This window comes from Pleurodeles waltl, chromosome 1_1 (genome assembly GCF_031143425.1).
Source record: "Pleurodeles waltl isolate 20211129_DDA chromosome 1_1, aPleWal1.hap1.20221129, whole genome shotgun sequence".
Taxonomy (NCBI): domain Eukaryota; kingdom Metazoa; phylum Chordata; class Amphibia; order Caudata; family Salamandridae; genus Pleurodeles; species Pleurodeles waltl.
In genome coordinates, this window is record NC_090436.1 from 801576828 (window position 1) to 801589284 (window position 12457).

At 43.4% G+C, this 12457-nt stretch overlaps 1 protein-coding gene across 3 annotated transcripts in view; it reads left to right on the plus strand.

The window, feature by feature from the left end:
* The window catches only part of SPATA6L (spermatogenesis associated 6 like), a 323488-nt gene that overhangs the window by 300371 nt on the left and 10660 nt on the right, over positions 1-12457 (plus strand). For all 3 annotated transcript variants that reach the window (XM_069228344.1, XM_069228336.1, XM_069228326.1), the window contains one exon: positions 9142-9245. In XM_069228344.1, the coding sequence (XP_069084445.1) occupies positions 9142-9225 (84 nt within the window). In that variant the 3' untranslated portion in view covers positions 9226-9245. The remainder of the gene's footprint in view (positions 1-9141; positions 9246-12457) is intronic.

Below are 12457 nucleotides of genomic sequence, written 5' to 3' on the forward strand. Positions count from 1 at the left end.
GGATGCTCCAGCACTTTTTTGGGATAATAATAACTGTTGGCACAATTACTAACACTACATTACCAAAAACCCAAACTGAGTACCATAACAATAAGTACTACGACACTAGGTCGGGCTTCACAGAGATTCACTGTTGCATACTACGATTAGAACTGTGGTTGCACTTATCATGCACAAGAAAGACAAACAAGGGCATTCATTATATAACGTATAACTTTCCTGCATGCATAGGGTTAAACTAAAAGGAACAAAAACAATCCAAGAAATACAAATGTCCACTCTGGGTTTAAACAGTTAGGGTGGCACAGTTTAGTCTGGTTTCACTGTGTGTGTGAAAAACCCTTCAAAAGCAAATTCCTCAATCCTGAAACACAGGCATGAATAACACAATTTAAATCCAAGAGTTATGCCATTAGAGAAAGAAAAGTCATGTAAATGCTCTTTTAAAATTGCACTGTCACTTTTTGTAGTACTTGAGATCAAGCAGATTTCCGGAAGCACATTTAGGCAAGTAACTACAATAATAATGTAGAATGTTCAGAAATGCACTTGTCTCATCAAGATAAGCACTCTGCTAAAATACGAGGTCTGAAATACACCAGCTGTTCTAGGAATGCGAGGCGCTCAAAGAACAATTTCCCTGGAGAACACTAGTCCCTTAGCTGTAGTCTTTTCTGGAGTGCTGGAGGAATGCCTGGTGTCAGCTGGCACAGGAACGAAGAAAAGAATTGCCTCAAAAGTCCTGAATACGAGGATGACGGCAGGTGCAGAGATCAGGAAGCAAAACAAAGCCAAGCAGGGAGGCATGCTATTTATAGCCAATCAGGAAAGCAGTTGAGTTTCCACATGTGGATGAGTCACCACACCCAATTAGAAGCACATGTCTACACCACACCCAATCAGAAGCACATGTCTACACCTGCGCACATAACAAACAAGCATTGGTAAAACAAGCATTGATAAAAACCAATTCTGTAACACAGCACATTATGTTTACTTAGAAACATGAAGGTCTAACCAAGAACAGAGATATGATTTAACCCTAATCCCTGGGGATGCTGACAGATAACGCAGGAGGCACCTTGGGGATTCCTGACATCACCGACCCAGTATATATACACCTAATTGTGCCTTTGAAGTGGAGGGAAATGTCAAAGAGTGGTTTTGAAGTGCACCAGTTCCCTTTTCAACCCAGTTGTGTCTGCCAGGAGATCTGTGGGGTGTTATCAGGCCTTTGTGTGAGGTCAGGTCACTAGCCTTTGAAGTGTGAGAGCCCCTCCACCCATCAGTATGCGAAAGAATGCAGATGCAGCTAAGTGTCCTGTGTTTATGGCTGTCTGAGTGAAATGCACAAGATGAGCTGTCAGCCAGCACAGACCAGATGTGGATTGGAGACAGGCTGTAAGGCACAGAGAGCAGTAAGTACAGAGAAATGCTTTCTTTCTAAAAGTGGCATTTGTAAAATAGTAATGGTAAATCCAACTTTACCAGTAAGCAGGATTTCTCACTACCATTCCCACCATACTAAACATGATAATGCCACTCCTTTCAGATCAGAATTGCTACGTAAGAGTATATAAGGGAATTTCCAATGTTGGCTATGAGAGGAGCAGACTTCACAGTAGTGAAAAATGAGTTTCAGTGTTTTACACTACCATGACATGTAAAACTTACAAGTACGTCCTGCATTTTACTTACATAGCACCCTCCCCTGTGGGCTACCTAGGGCCTACATTAGAGGTGACTTATGTAATAAAATGGGAGTTTAGGGTCTGGCAAATAGTTTTAAATGTCAAGTCGAAGTGGCAGTGAAACTGCACACAAAGGCCTTGCAATGGCAGGCCTGAGGTGGCCAGAGGTGTTTAAGAAGCTACTTCTGTGGGTAGCACAATTAGTGCTGCAGGCCCATTAGTAGCATTTAGTTTACAGGCACATGTAGTGCTCTTTACTAGGTACTTACAAGTAAATTAAATATACCAGGTGGGTATTAGCCAATGTCACTATGTTTAGGGGAGAGATCACAAGTTATTTACTACTGGTCAGCAGTGGTAAAGTGTGCAGAGTCCTGAAACCAGCAAACATGAGATCAGAAAAATGCAGGGAGGCAGGCAAAAGGATTGTGCAACGACCACGCAAAGGCTGCCAGGCCTAACACATTGCCTCTACCTTTGTCGAAGCTACTGGAGGGTTAAGCACAGGTTAATTTGGGGTTGCATGTGGTCCCTCTAACAGAAAGTGTGGTTACCCCTTGGCAGGTTTTCACCCCCCCCCCCCCTTAACCAGTAACCCATGTTTTAAAATTGTTGAATACTATACTATGTTCATTGTTGGTGTCACTTTCCTTATTAAAGATTTATCTTTTTACTTAACTAGGTGTGAACATTGCAAATTCTTTGATTCTACTATCCAATAGCTGTATGGTGGCTTATTGCACACACGGCACACATTTCTTTAGAGATTGCCTTAACGCTTTGGTTTGTTACCAAGGGTATCCTTAAGGAAACGTTATTACTGCTGAGGACTCTCCAGCTGGGTAGTGAGGGAGCTCACTTCATGACAAAGGCTTGTCTACCGCACAACCTGCCAGGGACAGTTTCATACAGAAGGAAGTCGGGGAATTACCTACACAAAACCAGCATCTTCTATTGGAGGAACAGGAGAACTTTGCTGAGATTTGAATCTTCCAGGGTCAAAAAGTGAGTCGGTGACCCATTTCAGATTTTCTTCTTTGCATTTTGGTGCTTCTAGTGCTGAATTTATATTGGGATCAATGAGGCTACAAGTAACAGATTTAAAAGAAGAAGCCTGTAATTGTTTAGGTACTACAGCATGGACCTGAAAAAGCCTACCTTTGTCCTGAGAATTTCAGACATCCATTCCGTCACAAACAGGGGCACAACTAGACTTGAACTTTGAGAGAACTAGTAGTTCAAACTATGGGGGCAGAGTCATCCTCTGAGCCAGTATGAGAAAAAATATTAGCAAAGCCAGCAGTTGTGCCTTTAATGTGCTAACGCATACAAACAGCATTTATTCATGCCTGTATTTTCTAACCAGGTCTGTTGGCTCTGCCAGTACTTTCCCCTGAAACACAATAAACAAATGCTTCAGAGGAACAAGAAGATGTTTGAGGGAGGATATCCCAATGAGCATATGAATGTGCTCCCACAGACACAGAGAAGTAGTCTTACATAATTCCAATTAATGATGTGGAGCATGTACTTAGATTAATAAAATTATGGGGGGACTTATATATGGCTGTCACAAATGAGGATTGGTCACTGAGAGCTCAAACAGTAGTGGGATTCACAAAACGGAATTAGTGGAGTACCTGTTCACAATGTAAAATCAAGTATGTGGTGATAATTATATTGCATGAACCTAACTGGTTAGCAACAGAGCACTATACATTATGGGGAAGTGATGTCAAGTGGTGGCCTAAATCTTTCACACATGTTTATACTTGCAGCTAACATATTTAAAATGTAGGCGTAGTGAGATTAAGTGTTTTGCCCAGAACTGCTCAATTTTCATTTAAGTACCAAGCTGTATTCAAACCCAGGTCCCCAGCTGTCAAGGTGTTGGTGTTCAAAATGTTGTATTGGAGATTGATACCTGTGGCATCCACTCCCAGGACTAGCATCACCTACTGACAAGGTGACACCCACACATCTGGTGAAGAAGGAAGTAAAAGGAATTGGTGAAATGTGCTGTTTATTTTGCCTTGGCACCACTGTTGTTCTGCTTGTTCACAAACCACTCACACTGCCGTCTCTCATTTCACACTCCTCTCTTCTTTGCTGTCTCAGTTACATTTGCCTCTCATTTCTTTCTCCTCTTTTCCCTCCGTATACTTTCACACTTTAGCTTTATTCTTTGTCACTATCTCTGCTCTCTATCTTGCTCCACAATTTCTTCCATCTGTCCCCTCTCTCTCGCTCTTATCCTCCTTCTCTCCTCCTCCTCACTTCCTATCATAGACAGGCCATGTTGGAGACTCACCTGGGAGACAGGTCTGTGGTGCTTACCCTGAATATTAGCTGGTGCCAAGTGTCTCAAGCCTCGCAAAGATCAGCTTTTACCTTGCTGGAATGAGTACTGAAATGGCTCAACTGGGCCCGTGAACTAGCTTTCTATGTGAACCAGAAAATCTGCTGTAGTTCAGTGCAAGAAATAAACTGTCTGTAAATGAGCTCAACAATAACTATACATGACCTCTGCTCCATCTGTGCTAGGAATCTGTTCTGTCTGGACAGGGGTTCAGCACTATGTATGCAGGACTCAGCTTCATCTGCACTGCAGCTTAGCTCTACAAGAAGAAGGGACCTGTTTATGGCAGAGTCCCACTCTTTCCGAATATGCAGCAACTAATTTTATCAGCACAGGAACTCATTCATGTCTACTAGATGTTCATCCCTAACCCAAGAAAAGTAATCAACTTTAATTTTAGGTTCTACTTCTTAATAAAATGGGCATTGAAATGTGCTTCTCAATCCCAAGCAGTCCTAACCCTTCGATCGGTACATAGTTCAGCAACACACTAGGCACATGATGCTTTGCACTGCAGTTGAACCTCTCATCTATATTTACCTTATCTTCTAATTCACTCTCTACTGCACACCTCTCTTCCTCCCCCATCTTCCTCACCATCTACACGTTGTTGTGAATGCTGTCTTGACAGTTATTGCTTTTAGGTCAATTTGATATACATTTTGCCTCTATTTGAAGTGAGGACATTTAGAAAGGACAGGGACATAGAGGCAAGGGATGGTGACAATGGTAAATAAAAAAGAAGACAAAAGTGAAATTTAAAGAGTGGGAAGCGGCAGATGGAGAAAAAATAAAAAGGGAGGATGATGGAGCAGGAGAGGAGGAAGCGGAATGAGGAAAAAGGCGAGTGACTACAAGGACAGAGGGCAGAATGAACAATGCTAAGGCCCAGGTGACGGCCTATGGATGATGCAATAGTAGTCGAAATGCGCTGCAGCGCATGGGAAGGAAAAAGTGTACTTTGGCAGAAAAGCAAAAGGCAACTAATAAATGTGTTACATTTCAAGTTTCAAGTTTTGTCTTCTCACCAGGGCCGGCCTCAGAACTAGTGGCTCCCTGTGCAACAATGTTTGTTGGCGCCCCCCCAATGACCACTTCTGCCACAGATTCCTGCACTATTACCATTTAACAGTGCCCCTCAAGTCTCCATAACCACTCTCTCTCAGATCCATTTAATTTGTTTTATAGCGCCACTCATACCAGTGTAGGATGTCTGAGCACTTTACATTGCATACACTGAGACAATCAATCATAGGTGTGTAAATCAGTGTATAAGAAATGTTACTTAAGACAGAGGACTACAAGGTGTAGGAGTCACATGTCATCTATACTGGTGGGCTGTATAGTTTAAAAGTGCTTGGTATGGAGAAGCACAAACTGAATTTAAAATGTAACACCATGGTTGGAGGTTCTCTTTAACAATAAGAATTCATTTCTACCCAAATGAACCCTTTTTTTTGCAAAATTAGGATAGTGAAAGACTGGGGAGAAAATCATAACACTAAACGCTAATCAATACCTTGCAGTATGCATGCAGTTCTTTGGTGACACTTAATAGCTTACTGTTCCTTAATAGGATTTTAACTTATAAACTGCAAGTAGCAAAAGGACTTCTCTGACAAACTAGTAACCTATTGACCTATTTGCATTATCTGCATGGTACACATTCTTTACATCTCTCTCTGGCAGGACATTAATCACCAGCATTATCTTGACATATTTATTGGTGTCTGAAAATTGCTGGAGGTAAGGAACGCCACAGCAGATGCTTTTAAAACTATAATATTCCTGCAAAAATGGCACCCCCATCCGAAGTCAGCACCCAGTGTCGGCCCTGCTTCGCACCAAGCTTGAGCTTTAAAATCCACTCTTCATGCAGACATTAAAAAAGGCAAGGTACCTGAACTGTGTCACAATAGCAAGTGTATTAACCCACAGGACAACCCTTGCTGGTTTGAAAATGGCATTCAGTTGTAGAAGGTGAAGTAGCCACCAGCTAGCTTCAAAAATTGATCAGCTTAAAGCAGCAAGTCCCAGCATCTGAGTAGCCAATATGCATTTCAGGTGAGCCTTTGAAATGTATGTGTGTCTTAGTTCTAGAGCATGGCTCCCTCCTCCCTTCATCTCAAGATTTTCCAAGCACCCGTTGTCTCTTGCAGAGATGGAAAAGATGACCAAGGGGTAGACCCTATAATTGCTGAGCTGTCTGGGACATATCATGCTGCTGCAGCAGAAAGCTTCAGTATGTGCAGTGCCAGTTTCTGTCCATGCACGGTGCAAGTTGGTCCACCTCTTCAGGCTATATGTGTCCATCCACCAAACACACAGGGGGACAGGAAGACAAGGGCCTTTCGTGAAGTGGACTATGAGTGGTTAGCACCCACTGGTCCTCGACAAGGCATAATGGAATATTGCACCTCATGTGTATGTATCCCTTCTGTAGTTTGGATATCCTGCTTTAGCCAAACTTATCTAAATAGCATATATGACGCAGAAGAGCACAGTAATGTACTGCTCTGCACCAGTGACTGAGTTCCTACTGTTAGAGTAACTGTGTGACATGATGTTATTGTCTAGCCATCACCCTAAAGCCAATACTGCATGACATTCTCTCAAGCAACATCAGTGCTTGGGCCTTAGCTGGCCTTGCTTCTGAGATAGAACAGAAAGCCAGGGATATTTTACTCAGAGGTTCTGGACTCCTGCCTGCAGAACAATTTTTTTTAAAGAGCCTGCCCCCATTAATAAATAGTGCCACTGACATGATGTAACTCTTCAGCCACAGACTTTTTTGCATCATTATGGATTTGCATTTTCCACGTATTGCAGATTTTAGCAGTAAAATGTGTTTCCAACTCAAATGGATAAAAAGTTACTGAGAATGCAGTGACATCTTGATGCACAGTGGAAGGCCTTACGCAAAAGTTGACTGGCCATCATTAGTTACTTATTCCTGTATTGGGAGGTTAGCTAATACTAGCAAAGTCAAACCTTAGCTCAGATGCCTAAAAATGAAGTAATACTATCACAAAATGTGCCACATTACATCACATAGTACCTGTATCCTTTCTGCATAATTTGTTCATTCTCTGTGGCATAATTCCAGTGGCCCTGTTAATAACTGCCAGCAACCGCAGAAAAACAATACTGCTCATTCCGGGGCCACAAGATTTATTCGATTATGCTGCGGTTTTAACATGATTATAGCTTTTCTGCATTTGACACTTAATCCAACATCTGCCACATAATCTGCAGATTTTACCAAAATATTTTTTTAATATCTAATATCTAGCTCAAACAGTTCAAAAGTTACTATAAACGCAGCAACACATGTTGATGCGTGTTGGAAGGTCCTTTGCAAAGCTGGACTGATCACCTTTTTGTTGCTGATTGCTGTATTTCGGTGTTAAAATGGGACCACTGAGGTGAAATACCCAGGCAGTGTTACCAAGTTTAAAAATGATGAAATAATGAAGCAGTACTATTACAAAATGTGCCACATTATGCCTTGTAATTTACCTTTTCTTGCCGCATAATTTACTCAACCCTGCCACATAATTTGGCCCACTCCTATTGCATAATTCCAGTGGACCGACCATAACCCTATTTGCCAATACCACTTTGCAGGTCCTTATTGTTTTTGCCACTAGTTGGAGGTATTTGTTTTACAAGAAAAACCACAGGCCCCCTGCGCCCCTACAGAATGCTAGATGTGATGCTATCAACAGAAACGTCTGGAATATCTGGTGGTCACTCAACTACTGCAAACTCATTTAAAAAGGAATCATTTCTCCTCTTCAGTACATTTATATAGTGCTTGTTGTAGCTCCTCATGGGTAAAAAGCGCTATATATAAATGCAATTGCACACAATACAATGTATTTTCTGCCTTGTTTTCTTGGAAGCATTCAAAGGGTAGCAGTCAAGTTGGGGAGGGGCAGAGATCACCTTTTAAGTGCAGAAGGTGTCTCTCATCCCAGTGCTGAAAGGCAGCCATTAGCTAGCTCTCCTTTAAAACAATAGTCAAGGCTCAAACAAATTGCCCTGCACAGTGAGAGGCCCAACATGAGGTGTGCACTTTAGGATAGTGTGAATCACCAGTAACCTCTACCTCTTCATGAGAAAACATATCCTATCAGCGGGAGACGCTGAACCTGTCTTTTTAAAGAAAATTACATGTTGTCTCCGACGCTGCTTTCCGAGCAGAGCCCAGAGCAAAGCTCTGCATGGTCGACCGGGCTTTCACTGGGACATGTTCCTTTGAAGATGCAGCCCGGGCTACGACTCACGACATTGTTGGGGGTGGGGGGGCGGAGGGGCTGAAGCCCTTTTAGCCCAATGGGCACTGTGCGCCTCTTTACAAAGGACCTGACCAGAGGCAGACTTTGCAGTACCGGGAGTGAAAGGTTAAGCAGTAAATTTGGGTAACCAAAAGATGTGTCTGGTTCTGAGGGTGGACAGTGTGGATGTACTTGTGGGCAGGGGTGCCCTCTCCACTATGGCGGAGGAGCGTTGCCCCCTGGCAGAAGCAGCTGCAAAACCTTTACAGTAAAAACATAATAAACTGTGTTTATTATGTTTTTATTGTAAAAGGGGCGGGGACACGGGCGTGACAGGGACAGTGCGAATGTATGTTTGGCTGGCTGTCTCGGGCCGGCCAAATATCCATGCGCACTAGGCTCTTTCCAACCGTTCAACGCATTGCCGGGTTGGTGAGAGCAGGCAGAGACTTCCACTCTGCCTCGGAGATCCAATTCTAGGATTCAACGCAGGGCGGGCTGGGAGCCTGTGCCTGCAGTGCAGGACTGGAGCGGATCGACGTGGCTAAAAAGGTACATTTTTTTTAAACTATATTTTTTTTGCCCCCCCCCCCACCCCTCCACGGCCCGCCCCGCCCCACCCCTTTTCCCTCCTGCAAAACGCAACTGCTTGTGGGGGTCTTTTTGTTGGGATTGTTGTGTTATAGAAGCAATGACTGCGAATTGTAACAAGGATACACCCACAACAAACAGCCTAATTTTAAACTCAGCAGAATCGCCGTGCATTCAGGAAGAATCAAGGATGGAAAATAACACTTTTCACTTTCTTTAGGGAGCCTCAAGTTCTGAAGTTGATGATGTGCTCAAAAGGAGATCCATTGCGCTAAGAAGATCCCCTAACCCAAAAATAAGTTAATTCCAGCCTGCTTTGTCGTGGTGAGTGGCATTCAAATGAATACATTTATCACCACATTTTCAGAATTGAAGACCATTATATGTATGTTATTTTGTCATGGTAATAATTCGACTTTCACAACTTTATTGTAAACAGTTAAAAAGAAATAACAAAGGTTGTTTTTGTAATATAAATGAAAGTGATTTGTCTTGACTTGGTGTGAGGCATGAGCTGTGCTTCTTATGCCAAGTAGCTCTGCAATAGAGAAATGTGTGAGAGAATTCGTAAAATCAAGGGATTGATGGAGTATTGGCGTGAACTAAATTCAAGTCCACTTACACACGGGTCCCAAGTCCACACTGGTAGTTCAGAAAGAATCAGGTACTGAAAGTGGCTTTGCAACCTGTTATTCTGTTGCAAAAAAAATATGATATTTGGATGTATGATTTCTTCAGCAGTCTTTATTTCCATTTTAACAAGCAGTGTCCAACCTATGAATTTTAATTGGTATGATAACTTGTCCACTTTTGCACTAACAGCTTTGAACGGTATCACCACTCAGAGGTGAATGGTCTGTGTTCAGTCCTTAGGTGACCGGCCTGGCACTCACACTAGGATATCCTCTTCGGGTATGGTGAAGATTTGTCCAAAACCCCTTTCATTTATACTCTGTCGCCATGCCTTACCTCTAGGTGTGTGTTGCAGGTATGTACCCACCCTCATGTTGAACATCATGGATAGTTTTCTTTTTGTGCCTCCAGGCTTGGCGGGCAAAAATGGTGAACACATCGTTGTCATCACTGTTTGGGATGTCCTATCCAAATCGCAGATTCCCACCCCCTTTCTCTAGGGTGGTTGCTTCCACAATGTACTCTTTGTTTACCTTGGACTCTGCAGCCTTTATCCCTACTGCAGCGGACTCCGGCAGAGTGGTTCTCTTTTCTGCACTGGAAGCATGTCTTGCATTTAGCTAGGTAGGTGTCCCCCTCGTGCAGATCTACAGTTTCCGCACTTATCAAGCATTAGTACAGTGTGTGCAGGGGTCTGTGAGCACTGGTCGCTTGTAGACAGCATCCACTCGCTCTTCCTTTGTTTGAGTTGAGCTTGCTTTGCTCAAACCCTGCAGGTTTCAAGGCCTCAGGGAGTGCCAACTCCATGTCCCTTGCTCAACTGTTTGAGAATTTGTCGATGCAAGGGAGCATGAGGAATGCATCCAGGGTCATGCCTGGTTGGCAAAGGATTATGCACCTGAGACTGGAGGACCACGAGCCTTGAGTGATTTGCTTACCAACCTCTTTGGCCTGATCATCACTCATGCACGTGCTGGCCAGGTGTCATAGCTTGGTGTGGAATACGTCTATGTTCCCGTCCTCACGCTGTTGGCTCTGCCTCAATTTGAATCACTCAAAGTCAGGGTTAAGCTGGGGTCAAAGTATGCCTTCAGAGCCTGTACTGTGGTCATTGTCAGCCTCTCGCCCCGGCAGGGTTTCAAAGAGCTGGTATATCTCTTCACCTCTGAAGTGCAGGAGGAGCCACCTCTTCACGGCTGTTTGTTTCCCACGTAACATAGAAATAGCTGTTCAGCCGACCAATACACATGTGCCATCATGGTGCTGTGGTTGCAGGTCAGCCAGCTGAATGGGGCAGGAAAGTGTGAGCGCTTGGGCCTATAGTGGCGGATGGGCTGCTGCCGCATTCTGCTACTGTATTCTGCTACTGTTGATCATCAGCCATCTCAGACGTATCACAAGTATGAATGCCTGGAATAAGCTAGACAGCTTCACAGGTGAGTAAAGAACGTGGACTGACCTTGCTGGATGATTTAGGCTGGGGCCGACAAGAGTTTAGCTTTTCCACCAAAGGTGTCAGAGGGGACAGTGGAATTCTTTCAGTCATGTGTCATCAGAAGAGGCATCACCTTCAGCACGGTTGTGCATGGGTTTGGGCAACCTCCTCATAGTGGTGTCCTGACCTTAGGAGCTAGCCTGGCACCTCAAACTAAAATATGCTCTGAGTATGGTACTGAGCGGTCAAGAACCCCCTTTCTTTATACACTTCGCCACACCTGGCCTCTGAGTGCGTGTTGCATGTTTGTACCGTCCACGTGGAGGCCCAGTGGCTCTTTACATGTGCATTGCTGCAAGACAGTACGTACGCTACGTGACAGTGCCATTTCTAGGTGATGACCCAGTGATAGTATCTGTCAGTTGTATGATGTGTTTTTTTTGCTGCCTTTTGGTCTAACTACGAAGCCAAAGTCAATGATCAGGCACAGAAAGTGGATTTATGCAGTTGAGATATGAGGAGCAAGTCCTTTTGTTGCAGCGATAACTTCAGTTGATCTCAGTCACTTTTAAAACTCGTCCTCATGACAAGTGGCAGCTTAATCCCAATGGAGCCCATAACAGCAGTTACCAGCCACATCAGAATTGTGAGACCTGCGCACCACCGCAAATCACTTCACTTCCACAGTTTGGTTTTGGCTGCCCTGTGAAAACCTGGAGGAAAATGACTATTTATCAGAGGAAATGGACCCAGAATTACAGATTATTCTGATAATTCTTCATTTGTTAGTGAACTCTCTGGATCCAACTGGTAGTCAGATATGTGTGAACTTTACATCATTTTTTGAACATTTTACAAAGTGCCAGTGAAATAATGTGACTTTGAACTCAGACAATTGATGGAAAAACGAGCAACTGCAGCTTCTCTCCTGACTCCGTGGCTGTAAAATATCTAGCTGCGTGTGTTCCTCCTTAAATTCAACGAGTCCCAGAATCATACATTAATCTGGTTTTATTCGTTGCAACGTCTATCGTTTTTGTCCTAATTTAACGAGTGAAAATTAAATCTGAATCTTTCTCCTTTCTTACTCGAGAGTTACTTTGGTTAGTTTAAGTGGCGCGGGTGTCAGACGAGCAAGCAGAGGGCGAGACTGTGGCTCCCAAGTGTTAAGAAAAAAATGTGCTTTGGATGTTTTCGCCAAGCACTTACTTGAGTTTTTTCAGCCATGCAGAAAATTTACTCTTTCACGCATGGAAGATTAATAATATGGCTGGAACTCCAAAGTTGTAAATTTCCTTGCGTTCTGCTACAGGGTTTTGAGAATCACGAAAAATGAACAAATAAAGGCAATTAGTAGCCTTAAGTTTATGATGAATAGATGAATGTATTTTTGTGACTCTAGTCATGTGGAACACAAGTCAGCATTTGCCATTGATGGAGCTTGGAAACTCAAGTATGGAGCAGTGTC